The 22114-nt window shown below is 45.5% G+C and overlaps 1 protein-coding gene across 8 annotated transcripts in view; it reads right to left on the bottom strand.

Moving 5' to 3' along the window:
• Positions 1-22114, bottom strand: part of DEPDC5 (DEP domain containing 5, GATOR1 subcomplex subunit) — a 117320-nt gene that overhangs the window by 22186 nt on the left and 73020 nt on the right. For 2 of the 8 annotated variants that reach the window (XM_058531856.1, XM_058531857.1), the window contains exons 32-36: positions 16897-17005; positions 13721-13786; positions 3245-3399; positions 959-1036; positions 312-444 (exon numbers count right to left, since the gene is read on the bottom strand). In XM_058531856.1, the coding sequence (XP_058387839.1) occupies positions 312-444; positions 959-1036; positions 3245-3399; positions 13721-13786; positions 16897-17005 (541 nt within the window). Of the gene's footprint in view, positions 1-311; positions 445-957; positions 1037-3244; positions 3400-13720; positions 13787-13815; positions 14171-16896; positions 17006-22114 lie in introns of those variants that run through there. The other 6 variants (XM_058531858.1, XM_058531859.1, XM_058531860.1 and 3 more) reach the window with 5 other exon arrangements.

Here is a 22114-nt window from a genome sequence, read left to right as displayed (position 1 = left end):
GGTGCTCGAGGTCAAAGGGAGGGCATTCCTTGGGAATCTTTCACAGAGATTCCTCCGAGATTCAAAAGTGCAGATTCTGTCCACTTCAGTTCACACGATAAATTCTGCCAGATTTTTAAGTCAAGGTATAGTGTCTTTCAAAGCAAGACCTGCTCTTTCATGATCCCAGATGGGCCTCACACTTTTAAAAACAGATCCTCACCCTAACCTGCAGATCTTATTAATGGAAAGGGCAGCTGCTTCAGAGACAGGCTCTGATTTCATGGGGCCCTGAGCAGACGGTTCTGCGGGCCCTGCCCTTGCTGTCTCACCTGCATGATGTCAATGGCCATCGCCTGCGTCTGGACGCCCTCAACGTTGTTCACCAGCCAGTGCACCACCTCTGCACTGATGAAGCAGTACGGTGAGAGGCCCTTCTGTTCAGAGAGCAGCTGCACTCCTGTCCTGAGTTCCAACGCAGCAGGCAGGGAGCAGGCGAGGTGTGTGCATGGTGGCAACAAGCAGAAAGAGAAGATGAAAAAGAAGGAACTCCCACTAAAGCATTTAATATCCGAAGTGGGGATCCCCATAGTGCATTTTCTCTACACTATTCCTAGAGCCACAGAAATCCCTATGACAGGACAAAGGAAAGTGTTACAGAGGAAAGCGAAGGGGAGGAGGAAAGGATCTGACACACAGAGAATACTTATACTTGTCAGGCTTTATACTAGGTAATTTACATAATTATTTCATTTAATCCTTAAATCAACCCTGTGGCTTAACCACTATTATCCCATTTTACAAACAAGGTAACAGAGGCTCAGAGAGGTCAAGTAAGTTGCCCAAGGTCTCAGAGCTGGTGAGCAGTCGAGTCAGCTATGAATCCACCAAGCCACGCTGCCTGAGCATCGCCCTGGCCCTGGCGTGGGCCTGTGGCACCCTCCCACCACTGCACTTGTACACACAATTAGCCGCTTACGAGGGGTGCTTCATGGCTTCCAGGATCTCCGTGAGGGTAGAGGATGACGTCAAGGAGCTTACCGCCAGCTGCTGAGAGCTGAAACACAGAGCATCCAGTCAATATCGGGCACACAGATGGTTGAGAGCGTGAATCTCAGAACACTCTCTTCTCATAGAGCAGCAGACCAGGATGACACTGACACTGAAGGCGTTCAAGCAAATTCTGGACAGCTATATCCCAGGGATATCTCACTGGGGTTTCTTACTCTCAAAGTGTATATGTTTAAAAAAAAAAAGAATTCAAAGTGGTTTTGTGTCCAAACTTGCTTACCCTTACTAAGCATCTCTTCTTTTAATAAACTGCCTCAGGCCCGAACACTTTCAAAACATCTCCTGGACTGCTCTAGTTTTGCCCCAAAGGCCTTTCACATGTCACATCACTTAATCTCACCAAAGAGCACTAGGCTTCTGAGCACAGGAGACCGAATCCCAGTATCATCGCTTACCAGCTATAGGGCCTCTAGCCTTTCTAGGCCTTAGTTTCCTCATCTGAAAAACAGGGTTGATACTATTCCTGTCTTTCGGGGGTGTTGTGGGGTTAGTGTTTGTAAATACCAAGCATAGGACTGATACCCACAAAGTCCAAAATGGTAAATGATACTCAATACAATAACAATAACATCAACCTCGTGAAACTCAGAGAGGTTAAAGGAGCTAGTGAAGGTCAAAGAGCAGGGAAGGGTCAGGGTCTGGATTTGAATCCAGGTCTCCCTGACCCCAGAGCCCAGATCTCTCCAACACCCACTGCTTGAGTTCTTCTTCAATGATGATGGTCCCTCAAACACGCTTAATACTCAGCAACCGAGCCCAGATCACTGGGCATAGGACACACACAGCCGCCCACCATAGCAAATCTGGGGCTTATCCAGAAGCTCAAGCTCCTTAAAACCTCTCCCTTTCCTCAGTCCTGGACTCCTCTTCCTGACTATTTTTGGAGGGTCCAGGACTCACTGGACCATTTCAGAATCTCAGGTTTAAAAAAAACCTTAAAAGACCCTTGAAGTGAACCTCCCTCTAATGCCTGAGTCTCTGTACAAGAGCCTGGACGAGAGGCTGTCCCATCCATGTGAACATCTTCAATGGCAGAGAACCCAGCTCCTCTAATGCAGCCCATTTCCCTGTGGCAGTACCAATTGCTAGTAAGTTCTTTATCATGAAATGGAATCTGTTCTCTGTAATTTTCAGTCATTGGTCCTGATTCATGTCATTTTTGGTCTTCTCATGGCCAGTCTAATAAATATACCCAGTTCTTTTCTCCCAAAAGCAGAAGAAAACCTGCTGCTCTACCCTTGTCAGCAATGAGGAAGCAGAGAATGCACTCCCTTCCTATGGGTATGCACTAGGCAGCGCTCCACTCTCCTCCACAGCCAGAGCTCAAGTCAGCCAGGCTTGATGGACATACAGGCGTGGGGGAGACAACAGGGAAGCCCAGGCCTGCTTCTGCCTCTGAACTGATCATCATCTTTACTGGCCAGAGTGAATGAGCTGCAGTGCACGAGACACAGGTAAAACCAACACAGAATGTATGAGATAAAGGAAACTGAGTGACTGCTGACAGGGGCCAGCCAGGCAAGCTGCCCCAGAGGATCTTCTGCTCTCGGATGAAGGGGTGCAAAAATCAAGATTCTTACACTATTTGGCCAAGGCCTGCTCAGTCAGTACAGTCAGGCAACAGGAACACACTGGAGAGAATTATTATAAAGCTAACACAGTTTGGAAGGAAACAAAAAAGAAGTTTTCCGGATTTGACAATGGCATTGAAAGCTGGGGCACTTCCTCAAGCAAATGAGGTCCAAGCGGCTTCTTTTTCCTCTGGATACTCAGGAATAGGTATCAAGAGATATCCACGTTTGGCCACAATTAGCAATTCTTTCACTCTTCGTTCATTTCCTCAAGTGGCACACACTGACAGCATGCTATCAAGTGCAAACCATCACGCCACAGGTGCCACGATGGACAGGATGAACTCAGTCTGAGTCCCCTTCCCAAAGACTGCTCCTGCATGATGCTTGACGCTTTTCTATGTCTCTGTGGGAACCTCTTAGCTATCCTGTGAAGGCAGGATACAGATCATTAGCCCCACTGAACAGGTGCTGGTAAGGACTGACTGGCCCGGGCTCCCAGATGTAACTCATGGCACAGTCAGAACGCGGGCCCAGGACTCTGGATTCCCAGCCTCTGCAGCCTCTGAGGTTAGGCCATCCCTACCACCCAGGAGCACGAGTTCAGCTGTTCTGAATCTTACCTGCTATCATTGAGGTTTGTGGAGGGGAAGCCCTGTTCCCCTGAATTCTGGGAGTTCCCAAAGGTCTGGCTGTTGCCTCTGTCCACGGATTGGCCTGTGCTTACCCCCAAACTGGTGCCATCCAACACCGGGACGGCTGTCTGGTCCACAGACACCTGTAGGAAATTTAAAAATTAACACCAAAAAATTCTTGAAGGCTATTTACATACATAGTCCTTTCCACTCCTCTCTCATTCCTCGTCCCCCCTGGCCCCTGGTGGAAGAGCTAAAGGAGTCTAGGGACCGCACCTAGTCTCCGCTGTGCTGCCTTCTACCAGAGCAATGGGAATTCCTGTGCTCCTAACCAAGGCCAACAAGAAGCATCGTCCACAGCAGATCCCCAGGACGAAAGAAATGGCTCCAGCACCTGACTCAAATCACAAGATTTACACTAAAGAAAAATCTCCATAGAAAGAGTAAAGAGATCAAAATCATTCCGTATGAGATTGGGAAGAAGGAGAGAGGGAACACAATTAGAGACAAACAGCTGAATATCACAGCAGGCACAGCAGGCACACTATGGCTCCCCCTTTCCACCCCAATACTCTCTTCCTGTATCTGTCAGTGGTACAATCAGTATTCCAACTGCCCAGGTTCAAATCTCAGGGGCACCTGATAGCTCCTTTCTCCAGCTTTACCTCTAAAGAGAGGCCTTGCCCTCTGGCCTCCCCTCTGTGACTCACATGTGTCTCCAAGTTATGCCCCTTCCACCACCCTCGCTCAGGCCTCCACTTCCTCCCGCCAGAGAGGGCTGTAACGGTCTCCCAACTCTCCTAACTGCAGCCTCTTCCCCAAAAACCCTACCTGTGAGCCACCTCCATTTTCATCTTCCTAAAGGACAGTTCCAATCCCATTGCTCCATTATTCTGAAATCCTTCAAGTCTTCCCATGAGCTACCAAACTGAGAACTGATTTGCAGAGCTTTGAGGGTCCTGCACAACACAGCCCCAACCTGTGAGCCTGCCATAACGCCCATCACTCACGCACGAGTGCATTTCCAGCCAAATCAAACCCTGAGTGTTGAATCCTGTCTGTGTGCTCCACCACCCTGGGATGCCCTTCCCCACCGTCACAGGCAAAAAAAACTCATCAGTCTCAAAGGGTGATTTCAAATGCCGCCCCCTCAGTAAAAAATGTTTCCTGATTCGCTCCACCCCGGCCCCCAAACAGAAACCATCCTTCTCTCTGCTTTGGACCTCTACGACCCTGTCCTGGTAGCTGCTGGGTTTTGCTCCATGTAATGGTGTTTTATACCTGTTTCATTCTCTTTAAGTCCTGGAGCAGGATTATGACCTGCTCACCCGGAAAAGTTGTACCCCACAGCAAATATCTGGAGAGAATAGTAAGGCTTCCAGAGTACTTCCAGAAAAATATTAAGACTCCTAATCCCGATTACATGGGGTTCTTGAGTAGTTCCAGAATGGAACCTTATATTATCAGATATTTTGTTAGATGATGTAAAACTCACTCCTAAAACAGGGCATCTCAACCTCAACACTACTGTCATTTGGGGACAGATAAGTGTTGTGGGGAGCTGTCCCGTGCATTGTAGGATGTTGAGCAGCATCCCTGACTTCTACTCACTAGATGCCAATGACACCTTTGTCTCCCACCCCAGCTGTGACAAATAAAAATGTGTCCAGATATTACCAAACATCACTTGGGAGACAAAACTGCCCCTGCGGTTTTGAAAGAACCATTTGCTCTCCTACATCAGGCTCAATGATTTGCAAAAAAGGACCACACAGACTTTGCTGACACCATAAATACACAGAGAAACGCAAGTGGCAGCTTGCAGTTACCACCTGCCCCTAACTAGCAAGACTTAGGAACAGGTACTACACTATATAATTAAATTAGAAGAAGCTAATTGAGAGGGACTAGTCTCAGCTCTTATGCACACAAGAGTGGCTCTTAGGTGCTGCCTTTGACAGCCCTATAGTGGGGTTATCTCTCATCTACTGCATCCTGAGAGTTGCCCCACCAGCCTAAACTGTGGGATGTTACTAGAAATCTACATGATTCCTGCAGTTTTATTTTAGTAGGAATGTGGTTAAGGAGTTATTCTCTAAATCAGAAACTGGCAAACATTTCTGTAAAGGACCAGACAGTAAATATTTTAGGCTTTGTGGGCTCTATGGCCTGTCACAACTACTCAACTCTGCACAAATGAGCACAAAAGCAGCCATCAACAATGTAAACAAATGGGCGTGGATCTGTTTCAACCTTTGTTTACAAAAGTAGATGGTGGGCCAGATTTGCCTCAGTTTCCTGACCCCTGCTCTATATCACACAATGTCCATCTTTCAAGAAGCTACACGGAAAGGCATTTTGTTCAGATCTTTTTTTTTTTTTTTTGTGAGGAAGATCAGCCCTGAGCTAACATCCATGCTAATCCTCCTCTTTTTGCTGAGGAAGACCGGCTCTGAGCTAACATCTATTCCCAATCCTCCTCTTTTTCCCCAAAGCCCCAGTAGATAGTTGTACGTCATAGTTGCACATCCTTCCAGTTGCTGTATGTGGGACGCGGCCTCAGCATGGCCGGAGAAGCGGTGCGTCGGTGTGCGCCCAGGATCCGAACCCTGGCCACCAGTAGCGGAGCACGTGCACTTAACCGCTAAGCCACGGGGCCAGCCCTGCTCAGATTTTAATACCAGGAAAAGTCATGCTTCTCCAGAGCAACTGGTTCATCTTTATCTTATGACCATGACCACTCTGAATCCTGGAACAGATGTTTCCCACTTTTCTTTGGCTACCAAGTTCAGGGCTGGGGCCAGCCCCGTGGCTTAGCAGTTAAGTGCGCGCGCTCCGCTGCCGGCGGCCTGGGTTCGGGTCCCGGGCGCGAACCGACGCACTGCTTCTCTGGCCATGCTGAGGCCGCGTCCCACATGCGGCAACTGGAAGGATGTGCAACCATGACATGCAGCTATCTACTGGGGCTTTGGGGAAGAAAAAAGGAGGAGGATTGGCAATAGATGTTAGCTCAGAGCTGGTCTTCCTCAGCAAAAGGAGGAGGATTAGCACGGATGTTAGCTCAGGGCTGATCTTCCTCACAAAAAAAAAAAAAAAGAAGAAGTTCAGGGCTGAATTTAGCACAAAACTCTAGCTACTTTATATGACCTCATATTATGTCCTACCTTATTTTTTCTTTCCTTGAATTTCCTCATCTAGTCACATTTTTATTCTGGAGGTTGCCTTTATTTCCATAATCCACCTGAACTGACTTTCTGGAATAAGATCAGTGGTAAACAAAAAGACAAGGAAGGCTGGATGGACAGAATGGCAGTCTTCTCACACAGAGGCCTGGAAAGCGCCGAGCGGAGGGAGGTGCTTGGTCTACGATGCAGTTCTTCATTTTAAAAACCTCGTCCAAAATCTTCCTTACAGAAAGATTCCATTTAACCTACATAGATACTCCCCTTTCCAGGAGCTGCAGTTTAATCTCCCCCTCCTCTTTTGAGTAGGCTAGATTTAGTGACTTGCTTCTAAAGAACAGACTATAAAAAGGGAAAAATAGTAACTTCATAGTGAAGACAGCCGGCAAATACTACATCACCAAGTGAGCAAGGTTTATGTCACCAGTGATGTGTTGGGGATTCCATGTACTCCCTGATATGATGTGATGAGAAGCATACTTCACCTCTGAGGTATTCTTTTCAAAAACCCATAACTCCATTCTAACCACAAGAAAAACATCCAACCAAGCCAGATTCAGAGACATTCTACAGGATATCTGGCCAGGACTCCTCATGACAGTCAAGGTCATAAAAAACAAGGAAAGACTGAGAAACTGTCACAGAGCAGAAGAGACTGAGAGACATGACAACTAAACGCAATGTGGTGCTCTGGACTGGATCCTGGAACAGAAAGAGGACATTAATAGAAAAACTGGTGAAATCCAAATAAAGTCTGGTGTTCAATTAATTAAACAAAAACTCATCAGCAACACCAGTCCCCAGTCTTCTCGCACTTTCCCACTCGCCCAAAGCTGTGGGAGAAGGTGAGGGAGGGAGCTCTGCCAGGGATGCCTCTGAGATTAGCACTAACCACATCAGACACCCCCAAGGGTCCTCCAACCTGTGTGCCTGTCAGAGCCCCACTTTCTCACGCAGAAGGACAATCCGCCACCACGAAGCAGCCAGATCTCCCAGCCCTGCTCTCTAACCGTGCCTTGATGCTGGTAGAGAGAACACATTACTTTGTCTTACCTGGAGACAAAGTGGGCTAAGCAGTGCTCCTGATTTCCAGTCACCTAGCTCCTTCATGGCACTTAGAAGCATTGTAAAGGGACTCATGACAGAATCCCGTATACCTCCTAGAGCTGGAGAGCTTGGGAATAACATCAGGGAAGGAGAGAATATCATCTCAAATCAACCTCCCCGCCCCTCACCCTCATGGTGCTTACCATCTGGGGGTGGGGAGGGGAAAACAGACATTCAACCAGTAACGTTCATAAAGTTGTATTCATCCCTGGATCTCCCACGGCACTTCGCACACCTCTACACCAGCAGGCGCTCGGGATTTGCGATCTCGAACCGAATTTTCTTCACTTCCTCCACATGTCCACCCTAAGCCATCATTCTGAATGGTAATTTACATTTTTATATTTCACATCACTCCAAAAAGATGAAGCTACCAATTAATAGACATATAATAAGATAAAATACATTTTTGAGAAAATCCAGTAAACAAGGTTAGAAAAAGTATGAGAAAACAAGGGTAGGAAAAGTGTGAAATTCTAGAGTCTAAATAAGCACTTGAACAATAACATTTTAAATGCTTAGAGCTGTGCCATGCAATACAGTAACTATTAGCTGTATGTGGCTATTTAAATATAATTAAAATAAAATGTAAAATTCAGTTCCTCAGTCACATCAGCTACTTTTCAAATGCTCAGAAGCCATGTGTGACTAGTGGCTACTGTGTTGGACTGTGTAGATATAGAACATTTCCATCATGGCACAAAGTCTTATGGGGCAACACTGTTCTAGAGCAAAGACTGCAAACAAAAAATGTGTACAGGGGCCGTAGATATATATTAGCCTGAGTATTAACAACAAAAAAAGGAAAGGCCACAGGCTGCTCCGTGGCCATGGGACTATGGCCAGGCAGGAACCCAGGCCCAGTGTCTAGGTTATTTTACAACACAAGACAGAAACCTGGATTTTTGTGTGAAATCTGATTTTTAAATATTTCCAACCAATCCAAAAATTTAAAAATATAGCAAGGCTGAACATGTTTTCAGGAGTTGGGAAGGGACTGAACGTCCTTCAGGTGAACTGCCATGCTCCTTGCAGAAGTCTTGTACATAGACCTCAGATAGGAACCTGACAGCAGAAGGTTTAGTTAGGGCAAAGGTTCATTAGTGTGTCCCTGGGGTCCTCTGGGGGAACTGAGCACCTGGGAATATGGGCCTTTTGTTCATTCGTGTCTCCAAAGAAAGAAAACAGATCAAAGGTAAAAAAGTCCACTTTCTGTCACATTGCCTCTGACGCCCATGGAAACTCCTTCCATGCTCCCACGAACACACTGAAAACTATTGCCCTAACAGCCGTGGCCCCAAAGTGCATTCTGCAGAATGCTGGGGGTCTGTGGTGGCATCTCTGGGGCCATCACAGGGTGCAACTGCCCGGGGCTGTGAGCCTCCCTCTCCCCACCATAAACTTAAGCCAGAATGGTGCCATGTTTATTGGGTTATAGTTCGGGGTTGGCATAAATTATCACCGGGAAAAAGAGGCTCCATTGTTTAAATAAATTTTTTTGTGTCTGTCTCCCCTACCAGTATCTCCAAGGCAGTACTTACTGAGCACCTCCTAAGTGCCAGGCTAGGTGCTGAAGAACCAATCGTGAGCAACACAGACACAGCAGCTGCCCTCTCGAAGCTTAGAGTTTCGTGGGGAAGATAGGCATTAATTAAATCACAGTCATACAAATGCAAAAGCAGAACCATGAGAAGTGATGAAAGGAGACGCACTGGAGTTATGCAAGTTCATGACGTGGGATTTGACTAGATGAGTAGGAACTAACTAGGTACTACCAGAGGGAACAGCACGTGTCAAGGCATGGCGGCAGGAAACCCGGTGTCTACAGAGGTCTGGAAAAAGGCCCATGTGGATGGAGTGCAAGAGTGAAGAAGAGGATGGCAGAAGATGAAACTGGAAAGAGAGGCAGGGCCTCAATCATGTGGGGCCTTTCAGGTCATCATACCGATTTTGGCCTTTATCCTAAAGCCATGTGCTACAGACTGAATGTGTGTCTCCCAAATTCACACGTTGAAGTCCTAACACCCAGCGTGATGGTACTCGGAGGTAGAGCCTCTGAGGGCAAGTTAGGTTTAGATGAGGTCACGAGGGTGAAGCCCCCATGATGGGATTAGTGCCCTTATAAGAACAGGAAAAGACACCAGAGCTCTTTATCTCTGTCATGTGAGCACACAGTGAGAAGGCAGCCAACTGCAAGACAGGAAGAAAGTCTTTACAAGGAACTAAATGTGCCAGCACCTTGATCTTGGACTTCTCAGCCTCCAGAACTGTGAGAAGTAAATGTGTTGAGCTTTTTTTTTTTAACATGTATTCTTATTAGAAATAACTCTTTTTTTTTTTTTCCTGAGGAAGATTTGCCCTGAGCTAACATCTGTGCCAGTCTTCCTCTATTTTGTATGTGGGTCACCGCCACAACATGGCCGCCGATGAGTGGTGTAGGTCCACGCCTGGGAACCGAAGCCAGGCTGCCAAAGTGGAGCACACTGAACCGCTGGCCCCAGTAAATGTGTTGTTTAAGTCACCCCCCATCTACGGTATTTTGTTATAACAGCCTGAGCTAATATACCATGGAAAGGTTTAATTAGGGGTGACACAATCAGATTTTCATTTCAAAAGGTAAACCCTGGATGCAGGCTGGGAAGCAGACTGGAGAGGGCCATGGTGGAAGCAGGGACACCACGCTGGAGGCTACCACAGGATCAAGGTGAGTCTCTTGGACTGGGGGGTGTGGCAGTGGTGATGGAAGTGATGGAGAGAAGCAGACGACTCCAGACACACTTACAAAGCTAATCCAAGGAGAAATGCCGGGCTGAGCTGCTGAGAGCCAAGCCTCCTTGTGAGAGTAACTGCTGAGGGGGTCAGGGGACGGGGGGTGAAGGGGGAGGGAAGAGATCCTAACACTGGCTCAGGCCTCATGTGGCAGGAGCCTGTCTCCTTGACCATAATGTTCCTTCAGGCTCCAAACTGCAGACCAAAGATATCATGAGGCTGACTTCCAAGGAAAATCCCATTACCAAGTGTTTCTCATGCCCTCCAAATTCTTATGTAAGTTTGTGATGACAAAAATCAATTTCCAGAGAGCAGGATACGGAGAGGAAAACTGTGTAACTCTGTTCTGGTTATCAGACAGATAGTGACACGTTCATTATCGTTAGAATGATGAATGGCACAAAGAACCATCTCCAAAACTGGTGCACAGCCCTGTTACCTGGAACCCTCGGGGCACTGCTGTCTGTTTTAATTTTACAGAACTTCCTTCTCTTAGCAGAATCAGAGTCTAGAGTGATGCCTCCCTTCCCCTTGGCCAACAGGAACCCCTTCTCAGAACAGAAAGCTGTTCTGAGAGACTAAAACCACGGGCAACACCTTTGCGACACAGCCAGAGCTGGAGGACTTACTTTTCAAGGTCCAACAGGGTCATCTCAGAATTTAAGAGATAAATGGATAGAAGTCACCTAGTCTAGGCCCATTTTTACACACACACTCAAGAGAAAAGATCTGACTGGCCCCATCAAGCTCGTTCACTAGCGTGTCGCCCCCCCCATCTTCCCCCTCTCCCTCCACTCTTTTCTCTCCCTCTTCCACACACAGATACATGTATGGAGAATTTACTATATGCCAGGGTCTGAGCTAACCACAAAGATGCTTCATCTCATTTCGCTCTCACAGCAACCCTATAAGGAGAACACAATTATTAGTCCCTTTCTACAGATGAGAAACCCAAGGTTCAGAGAGGTTACTGCAGTTGCCGAAAGACTCACAACCAGTCACGGGTGGCAGGCAGCCTGACACCAGAGCCTACACTCCGACAGTCTTTTAGTAAGTAGCCCCTTTCTCTTAAGGAGCTCACTACACACTCTTTGTACTTTCTGTCCCTGGTGGAGAGCAGAGGCAGAAGGAATAGGGAGTAGGCACTTGTAAACAGATGTGCAAAACTGACATTGAAACCCGGCATCAGAGTAATCCTAATCCTAATCACAGCTGGTATTTACTGTGTGGCCACGAGGCACCAAGCACGATGCTAGCTGTTTTACAGACATTATTCCTGGTTCATGCATTACAAGAAGTGTGTTACTTAATTTCCAAATACATAGGGACTTTTCTAGTTATCTTTGTATCATTGACATGTAACTTAATGGCACATATGCTCCACTTGATTTCATTCCCTTGAAATTTGTTGAAAAACGTCTATTATATTATTTCTAATCCTCAAAACAATCCTACAAGGAAGTTATCTTTATTTCCTTTTACAAATGAGGACACTGAGTTCCTCATTCCTTACAAATGAGGAGGTCAATTAACCTGCCTACAGCAGCTCCCTGGTAAAGTGCTGAAGCCAAGATCTGAAAGGAGCCATCCGACTCCACTGACCCCTCTCCACTCTCCACATAGCGTGTTAGAAAACAAAGCAAGTTTTATGTTATGTATATTTTAATACAATATATAATAAAAAAAATTAAGTGCAATTTAATTTTGTATAACTATAGAGAGCTCCCTTACTATATCTGACATGAGTAGAGATCATTTTTTTAAACACACCTGGTAATATTACCTGGTGGGTAATATAAACTTTATTCATGTGTCTCTCCTAATGTCTCATCTCTATTTGCTATTTCCAATGGCAGGGAACTCATCCACTTTTATTCTACCAGCGAATTCCACCATGTGAAGCTGTGTGGACTACCATAGGATTTACAAAACAATTCTTTTCTTCCAGTTCTGTTGACTTTCCTTATGTTCAGTTCGAATCTAAACCCAAAACTTTTCACAAGAAGGTCTTTTGTTAGAATGTAAAAGGTTAAAAAATCTAACCCGAGTCTGTTTTAAACCAAAAATGCAGTGTGCCTCTCACACTCAGAGATCAGAGATTCCTGGATTAGGACTCAGAGGTCCTGTCAGGGATTTGCACAGGGTGACACAGCTCACGGGGAAGAGGCAAGAGGCAGGCGCAGATCTCTGAAGACCTGCACAGACGGGGCGGCACTCTCCAGCCTCCTAAGAAAGGGAAGACTTCAGTGTTAACTGACCTCTTTTCCTCCCAGCACAGTGGGCAGGATGGTGCAGGGGCTTGGCCACTCCCTAGTTGTGTGCCCTTTGACCAGGTAACGTCTTTAAGTCTCAGTTTCCTCATCTGGAAAATGGGATGATAATACCTGTACCTCATAGACTGTTGTGAAGATCATGTTTGCAAAAGCCCGTTGCACAGTCGCTATCAGAGGAGGTACTCAGTCACCGTTGGTTTTCTGACTTCTATCAAATAAGGGTTCCTTAACCTTTGCCCTTGAACCCCCCCAAATCCCATCCTCTTTAGCCTGCCCTGCTCTGCATAAACCCTCTCAACTCTTTCAAATCTCTGTAACTTAGTCAATTTCATGTACTTAGGGGCCTTGATAAAGGGCAGGGAACCCAGTTTTTCTTCACCTAGGACCTGTCAGAACAGTAATTACTAACGCTAATTACTGAGAAGGTGGCCACGAGTCAAGCCGATTGGTCCTGGATTTTTTTTGTCCCTCGATTTCTCCATTTGTAAAATTGGGATAACACTTCTACTCAACTCATAGGTTATATTGTGAGAATAAAATGACATAAAACTATGTGCGTGGCACACAGTAATTTAAGCTCTTTAAGGCTTGGATGGCCCTGGAGATCTGGTCCAAACCCTTTACTTGACAAATGAGTTAAGGGATTTCCAGAGCTGGACGAGCTGCCCAGGGTCACAGACCATTAGCCTATGACAAAGCACATCCCTATTAATAAATGTTTGCTCCGTTGTTCACCACTTCCTGCCACATTGTTATAAATTTATCTGGTTGTACTGGAAGGAAAAAAATAAGTGTTCAGTCTTTAAGTAAGCATATTTCATGATGTTTATATGGACAAAAACACCTAATAGGGAAGATGCTGCAATGTGCAGAGAACCAGTGGCAACTATTTGAGACAGGAAAAATGTGAGTCAACACTGAGGCGATCATTTGTTCTCTTACATTAACCTCTTCCATCCCCCTTTGCTACCACCAACAACACGGATGAGAATGCAGACCTCTGAGACCAAATTCAATTTCAACTGCCCCTCAAACTCAGTTTCAGCCCAATTCCATCTGTTCAGAGCCTAGCAGAGGCCTTCTGCTGACAGAACAAGCATGCACGAGCCTCGGAGCCTTGGAGTTTGACTGACCTGCGGGTAGAAGGCAGATGATGCTGTGCGCGGGCTGCGGACAAACTCCATAAAGAAGGCCCCGTCCTGAAGTCAGAGGAGGAAGCAGCAGGAGCAGCAGCAGGTGCAAGGGAGTGAAGGAACGGAATTGGACCAGTGGAGAACCATCAGGGGAAGGAGAGGGGTATGAAAGAAAAAAATAAAAAGAAAAACAAGGAGGGAAGGAAAGAAACAAGGGCACATGAGGGTAATGGAAAAAAAGAGAGAGAGAGAGAGAGAGAGAGATCCACCCAGGAAGACAACATCCAAATGCAAAGCATTAGCAGGAACTCACACCTTCTTGGGCAGAATATCCTGTCCACGTGGGAGCAAGCATCTGGGTTAGAAGGTGTACCCAAGCTCCCTCAGGTCTCATCAGAGTCTGGCTTGGATGCTTGCACTCTCCCACATAGCTCTGAACTTCCTTGAGACCTATGTCAAGGAAGAGGAAAAGGCCGCAGAGCAGTTTGGGGGTGTGGGGAGGCTTCAGTGGGAGCATCCTGGCGTCCCACCAGGCTGGGTGACCAGCAGCCCTCTTGGAGAGAGACACAGAGGCTTGAGGCTTTCATTTACGCCAGTTACTAAACATGGCAGCCAGATGGAAGAAGAGGATTCAATGCAGGAAAAGTTCTTGCTTAATTTTCTGAGCAAAGAAGGGATGCAGAAGCAGCAATACCTTCTCTTCCATGGGTTGTATAACAAAATCACTAAGAAACTGAGACATTTATAATGTCAGACATATATGCATTCATTGAGGGGGGCTTCCTGAAGCTGTCTCCCCTCCCCACCCTGTTCTTGTAGGGTTTCAGTTACCACGTATTTGAAACAAAAATTCAATCTTTCTTAAGGTCAAGAAGTGTCTTCTTGTCCCTTCAAAATCTTTTTACTTTTTAGGCTTTATTATCACTGAAATTCAGAAATGGCACTTGATACATTTGAAGGTCTCTGCTTTGCTACAATTTGTCTTTAACTCTGAAAATAGAATCACTGAAATATTTGGGTGTCCATTTTATCAATACTGCTGCCACTTCTCATAAGGTGCCGCAAACTCCACAACAAGCCATGGAAACGTGTGGCTATGGAGATGCAAATTCAGGTAACCCTCCAAGGATCCCAAGACAGATGCTAACCGGAGACACTGTCTGGCACTTTTGAGTATGTCAGCCAGGGCCCTTCACTTTGGCCATCTCATAACAGCTTTGCTTCTCCTCAACTACTTGGGAATCTACATCCGACACAGCTAATGGCCATCCATGTGGATTTTAGTGTTCAGTTGGAAGATCAGGAGAGTGTTCTAAACAGCAATCTACTCTTTGGCCATTGGCACATTTTAACCTTGATGCTTGTGGCTCTATAATTTCTCTACTTCTCAGTCCTGTCCGTAGGACTGTTTCTAATCCTCAAAGACAGCAATGAGTTGAGATAAAAGCTAGTGGACAGCACAAAAGGTACTTATGTATTCTCATTGTTCCATTCATGTCCTTCTCCGCCAGAACATACAGAAACAGAGGTGCTAATGCTGCTAAGATTTGTGTACATGTGAGTGAGGACAGATGAAAAGACTCTTCCTTGACCAACAGATCATTCCTTATGCACAGACTATCCTTGGGACTGTACCTAAAGTCACTGCCTAGAGGTGGGTCAGCGAACTATACAGCCTGCAGGCCAAATCCAGTTGCTGGTCTTTTATAGCCTGTGAGCTGAGTGGTTTTTAAAATGTTAAGTGGTTATGGAAGTACCTACACAACAGCTTTCATCTCACCTCTCGGCCCACAAATCCTAAATTATTTATTTAGGTTTGCCGACCTCCGGTCTGTAGATTATACAAGCTGCCTAGCCTCAGTTGACACTTTCTCTCAGATTTTAATCCCTCCATTCTAGTTGTCTAATTCTAGCAATTTATCCTAAAGAAATAATCACGGGCCGGCCCCGTGGCTTAGCGGTTAAGTGCGCGCACTCCGTTGCTGGCGGCCCGGGTTCGGATCCCGGGCATGCACCGACATACCGCTTCTCCGGCCATGCTGAGGCCGCGTCCCACATACAGCAACTAGAAGGATGTGCAGCTATGACATACAACTATCTACTGGGGCTTTAAGGGGAAAATAAATAAATAAATAAATAAAATCTTTAAAAAAAAAAAGAAATAATCAGAGATGTGGTCAAGTAACTATGTGCAAGGATGTTGTTTACGATTTTATAATTGTGATAATTATCCTATGTTGTAGAATAATTATAAAAATTTATAGAATTATCAAAAATTACTTTGAAAAGTCAGACACTGTCTACATTTTTAACAAAAAAGTAAGTTATAAATCAAAGTCTATCCAGATAGTGAAATATTATATAGTTATTTTTAAAAACCATGCTTTTGAAAAATATTTAATGACATAGGAAAATTTTCATGATATGGAAGTAAAATAAAGAAATATATAGATGGATATAAAAGTTGACCACAATTCTGAAAAATAAAATACATCACTAAGAGATGAGTCTCCTTCATCTCCTAGTGATAGAGACCAGATAAGAGAACATACAGTCAGCTCCCCCTCCCACATCAGAATGTGTGGGATTCTCACAGGGAATCACTCAGATTCTGAATTTCCCAGGAGAAGGAGTCCACAGAGCCAAGTCTAGTGGTCTTCACATAAAAAGCCTGACCTAAGGGGTTCCCTACTCCTCTACTGCACTTGCTTTTTTGTATAGACGCCCAAAGCCTCGGGTTTCGTTTTTTCCCCCTAGGATGCTCCTGTTTGACTGCATTTCTCAGAAGCTAAGAAAATTGATGGGAATTTCATTATCAAAGAGTGGGCTCTCACAGCAGCTGCTTCAGTAGCTCTCTATCTCCCTCCTGGAGAGCCAAAGTTGTGGCTGAAGGAAGACCAGACAGCCAATTTCAAAGCTCAAGCCAGATCCTGGGCCTTGACCAATATAGTTTAGCTTGACTATTTTATATCTGCATTGATCTAGCACTTAGCTTCCTTACAACTGTGAGCAGGAAAGTTCCTCAAGAAAGAGAGTAATGCTTAAAAGGGTTCAGGGTAGAAGTTATCCAAATGCTCAGCACATTCAATCCTGGATTCGAACGGCTATTTATTTTACCCTCCACGTCGGGTCTCTGAGAGTACATGACAGCTCTCTGCTGGAGGGGCCTCCTTTACCTTTCGTGGGCTGTCCACGTAGGTGGGAGTCATGGCAACGCTGCTGCTCTCGGCTGGCTGGGCGGAGCTCTTGCCACCATGCACAGCTGCCTGCTGTTCTCCTAGGCACCTGAAAGGAGGAAAGACACATGACTGTAGCTTGCTCAGAGCCGCCAGTGAAGGCCCCCACGTTAGCCAAGATTTAATGAAGACAGCTCTGTTGTTGTCATCTTCGAAACACACACTTATGCTTTCTTTCTCCTTCAAGCCCTACATGATAGCCTTAATTTCATTCATTGTCCTGCATAATTACCAGACCTCCTTGGTACATCAGAAAACAGCCCAATTTAAAAAGCATCTTGGCAGCAGCTGGTGCTTACGCATTACTTTGAAAAGGCAAGTGACATGGTCTGAGTGACTCCATCCATGAACATCATTTTTTTAATCCTCTGAGAAAGATTTTTTTCTCAGTTTTTATTGAATATACTAGCAGAAGCATATTATGAAAATTAAGGCTATGTTAACATGCAGCATAAACTAGATAGGGTGAAACATGTTGACTCTACACATTTTGAAAGTTTATATGTTAATCTTTCAAATGTACATATTTATATCCTTCTACCCACTCAAAAAAAAAACCCACACAAATCTAACAGACATTATCTTGTAACACAAGACAACTACGTTTTCTTACGACCTCTCATTCCATCTTGGTTCTGATGTACATAAAAGCATATTTTCATGTTTACATTTTCCTAATTTTTTTCCATACTAAAAATAACCATGAGCTATTATAACTTAAATGTACCCTCAAATTAGATTATTTTAATATATCATTGAATCTTTATTTGGTAAGTTTCAGAAGGCTCACATTATAGACGTAAATGCTTCATTATTATTGTAACATATACTTCCTTCAGTGGACACTGCAAGGTGCTGCCCGGATCCCTCTGCCGTGGCCTTGTTGCCAGAGGAGCTGGGCGTATTGTCCAGGCAGCTCAGCTGTCAGACCTTCAGGGACAACCCCAGCTGCCAAGCAGCCTCGTTCAAGCTCTCGCCCCTCCCCGGGCTGCCCACAGACAATAAATGATTGACGAGGGGGCGCAAAGGTCTGGACATGTTGGTCTAACCCGCTCATCTCTGAAGGCTGTTCTAGCTCCAGAGCTCAAGTGAGGTGGCTAGAGGCTGTCACTGGGCCTGCACTACATCTCGGCTTCTCCCAGTCCACTCCTGCTTCTTTCTCCTCCCTCCCACAGGAGTTGAGCCCAAGGACTCTCCTTAATAAACATCCTACATGTTAAACTCTGTCTCAGTCTGATTTCCCAGGAACCCAATCTGTGACATTTCTCTGGTCTTAAATCCCGACATGTTTGTTATGGATTGTGAAGTAATCTCACACCAGAGATTAAAAATTGGTTTCCATAGTAACCTGTTACACTCTCCCTTTTTAGTTTTTATTATGGAAAATTTTCAAACATATACAAAAATAAAGAGCATATTATAATGAACCTCTACATACCCAGCCCCCAAAATTATTTACTTGGAGCTTGTTTCATCTATACCCCTTACCTACCCACCCCAATTTTTTGAAGCAAAACACACATGATATTATTTCATCCATAAAAACTTCAGTATATATTGTATCTCTAAAAGAAAATAACTTAAAAACAAAAAACATAACCAGGGGCTGGCCCGGTGGTGTAGTGGTTAAGTTTGCATGCTCTGCTTCAGCGGCCCAGGGTTCCCAGGTTCGGACCCCGGGCACGGACCTATGCACCACTTATCAAGCTGGGCTGTGGTGGCGTCCCATATACAAAAACAGAGGAAGATGGGCACGGATGTTAGCTCAGGGCTAGTCCTCCTCAGGAAAAAGCGGAAGATTGGCAAGAGATGTTAGCCCAGCCTCACCAAAAAAAAAAAAAACATAACCACAATTCCATCAAATTTAAATTTTTTTTAAACTTCCTAATGTCAAATATTTCCCCAATTGTGTCCAAAATGTTTTTTTTAGTTTGTTCAAAACAGGATTCAAGTCCCTACACTGCAATAAGTTATGTCTCTTAAGTCTCTTTTAAGCTATAAGTTCCTTTTCTTCTCTCCTTATCCTTGCAATTTATGTTATTAAGAAAGTAGTTCCTTTGTCCTGTAAATTTACAGTCTGGATGTGCTGGTCATATCCTTTTACTGTTTATCATGTTCCTCTGTGCCGTGTACTTCCTGAGAACTTGAAGTCATATCTAAATGTTTGAGCAGATTTAGGTTCAATTTCGGGCAAGAATTCTTCCTACGTGTGCTGTGTACTTCTGTCTGGAGGCCCATAATGTCTGGCGGTCTCTGGTGATGTTTGTTGCCACTGACGATCTCTGCTAGAGCCATTAGTTCATTAGAGACCACACATGGTAATATTCTAGCACTCCTTCTGCACCTATTAGCTGGAATGTTGAAAAAAGACAAACTTCCCCCACACCACTCACTTGACTGCTCTGAGGTCTAATTCATATTGGAAAAGCAGCATAAACGCTGCTTCTTTCCCTTATCCACTTACACCACATATTCTCTCTACCACATCACAGTGTGTTTTCCTTAGAGCCTCATCCACAAAAACACAGTGACATTCTCTTGCACTTCCTGAAGGCTGCAGCGGCAGGCCACGACAGGGAGAGCAGTGGCAGGAAGCCTTGGTTACCCTTCAGCGTCCCCTCAGCATCGTCTGATGTACATGACAATCCCCATTTACTGAGCTGCCTTCTATGTGTTGACCCGTGGACCAGGAATCAGGAATTCAGAGCCGAGTAAGACCCTGTCCTTGCCCTTGGAGGCTCCTTGGTTAACGGCTCAGGGGGAGGGGACTGCCACAAAATGACTAGTTATATTGTATACATGTATATGTGAGAACATGTATACATGAGAGCACACTGCTTTCTGCAGAGAGGGGGTCGCCAACCAAGCTTCCATAGAGGCAGTGACAATTGCCATTTGGGGTCTCTCTTTCTGCTCTGACTCAGCTGTCACCAGGTCATCCTCATCTAAGAGGAGCAGCAGGGCCGGCCCCGTGGCTTAGCGGTTGGGTGTGCGCGTTCCGCTGCTGGCGGCCCGGGTTCGGATCCCGGGCCCGCACTGACGCGCCGCTTCTCCGGCCAAGCTAAGGCCGCATCCCACGTACAGCAACTAGAAGGATGTGCATCTATGACATACAACTATCTACTGGGGCTTTGGGGGAAAAAAATAAATAAATAAAATTAAAAAAAAAAAATTTAAGAGGAACAGCGAAGCCTGCCGACCGGCACCTGCTGCCCAGACTGCTCACAGCCACGCTGTTAACCAGAATAGGGCCGAGATTCCAGGGGACTCTATCTTCCAGGAGAGCTTGACTAAACGTACAGGCCTACAGATGAAGACTGGAAGAGAACTGGAAGACATAAACACAGTTATGGTAAGATGGCAGGACTATAGATGAAATTTTTAAAATTCTTTTTCGTATTGCTATAACATTGCTTTTCATAATAAATAAAATTAAACCTGCTTGGTGCAGCAAAAGAAAAAGAAAAGCACACAAATAAAAAGTGCTGTGTGAGCAAACATATAAAAGTCTGGCTCCTTCTGTTCTACCTTCAGCATTGAGAAAACATACCATGTCACCCAAGAGCAGTCGTCTGGGGAGGGAATAAATCTCAGGTCTCTCTGTCCTGCCTCCTGCTATGGGGCTAGCTCAGAGTCTCACCCCTCACCCTGGGGGACACTACCACCCCAAGCTATCCTTCCTCTTCCAGTCTGAGCAGAAAGAGCCTCCTTGGAAAGTACTAAACAATGACTCACTGACAAATTAAAATAAGATTTCCCCACCCCCAGCTTCACACCCCTCCCAGCAACATATGTCCCTTGTTCTTTTTTCCAGCAGGAAAGGTTTGTGATTAATTATAGGGAGAACCTGCCAGGCAGAGTTCTGGGGTCTTTCTTGGTCCAGTGAAGATATTTACCGAAGAGGACCAAGTGCCCTCAGTAACAAGCCCCACCTACCCCAGCTTCCTCCTCTCATTTGCCCCCCAGTCACCCCACTATGTTCTTCACTTCTCTCCCTGCATCTCTTCTTTTCCACATCATCATCACCCTCCACCCATCCTCCGTCATCTCTTGCCTGAACTGGTGAGAGCCTGCCAACAGATCTCTGCCTCCTGAGGCCCATCCACCAGGCTTTCCTATGCATGGGGCTTATCTCCGAAAACACCCCTTTGGCCAAAGACACTGAATGGAAAGTTCATGATATTAAGAAATTGCTGTAACTTTTTAGGTAAATGATGGTATTACTCTTTTTTAAAAAAAAGAGTACTTATCTTTCAGAGATATGTACTGAAATATTATAGATGAAGTGATATGATGTCTGGGATTTAATAAAACATAAAAAGGATGGTGAGAGCAAGTAGGATATAAATGAAACATCGCCACGAGCTGATAATCACTGAAGCTGGGTGATGGGTAAACAGGGATTTATTATACCAGTCTACATTTTTATCTATTTGAAAATTTCCATTAAAATAAAAAAGCTTTCAAAGGATCACTCTTCTTATGAGAACATGTAAGGATAGTCTGGAATCCACTTCCTACGCTGTCTTTGCTGCCTTTCCCGTCATGCCTCAGGCTCACTTGACTTTACTTTCTGAAAGCCTAATGTATGTAGGCTCCCACTGAGCCCTACACGGACCCTCACACCAGACAGACAAGGTCTTGCCTCCCCTAACATGTGTTCAGGGACCCTCAGCCTCCATTCCTCAGTCATTCCCAGCTATTGTGCACCTCCTATGTGCCAGGCACAACCCACAGCCTCTGCCTGCCGAGCACAGGCAAGTCAGGGAGAAGATGAGTAAACCACCAATGCGGCCCTCAGCAGAGTACTGGGTGCAGGCCCACGATGCTGGGAAACACAGGGGACCTGATCTGGCTGCGAGGATGAAGGGGGCAAGGAAGGCTCCCTAGAGCATGTCCTGCCTGCACACGGCAACGTTTTCTCCTCTTTCCCACCTCTTCCCTGTATAAATGCTTCCCTTCTCACAAGGCCAACGTAATCCTACCTCCTGTGACTGTCCCTGCCGTCTCAAGCAAGAGGTGTCCTGAGAATTGTAGCACTTACTGTTTATAGAGGGACCACACACTCAAATGTTAGAAAAGCTGGTCAGGGAGACGATTGAGGGTGCAGGACAAGTCCAAGACCAGAGGGCACAGGAAACCAGAGGGCACATGCCCA

This window comes from Diceros bicornis, chromosome 35 (assembly GCF_020826845.1).
Source record: "Diceros bicornis minor isolate mBicDic1 chromosome 35, mDicBic1.mat.cur, whole genome shotgun sequence".
Taxonomy (NCBI): domain Eukaryota; kingdom Metazoa; phylum Chordata; class Mammalia; order Perissodactyla; family Rhinocerotidae; genus Diceros; species Diceros bicornis.
The sequence above is the reverse complement of the archived record's forward strand: the minus strand, read 5'-3'. Positions and strand labels throughout refer to the sequence as shown.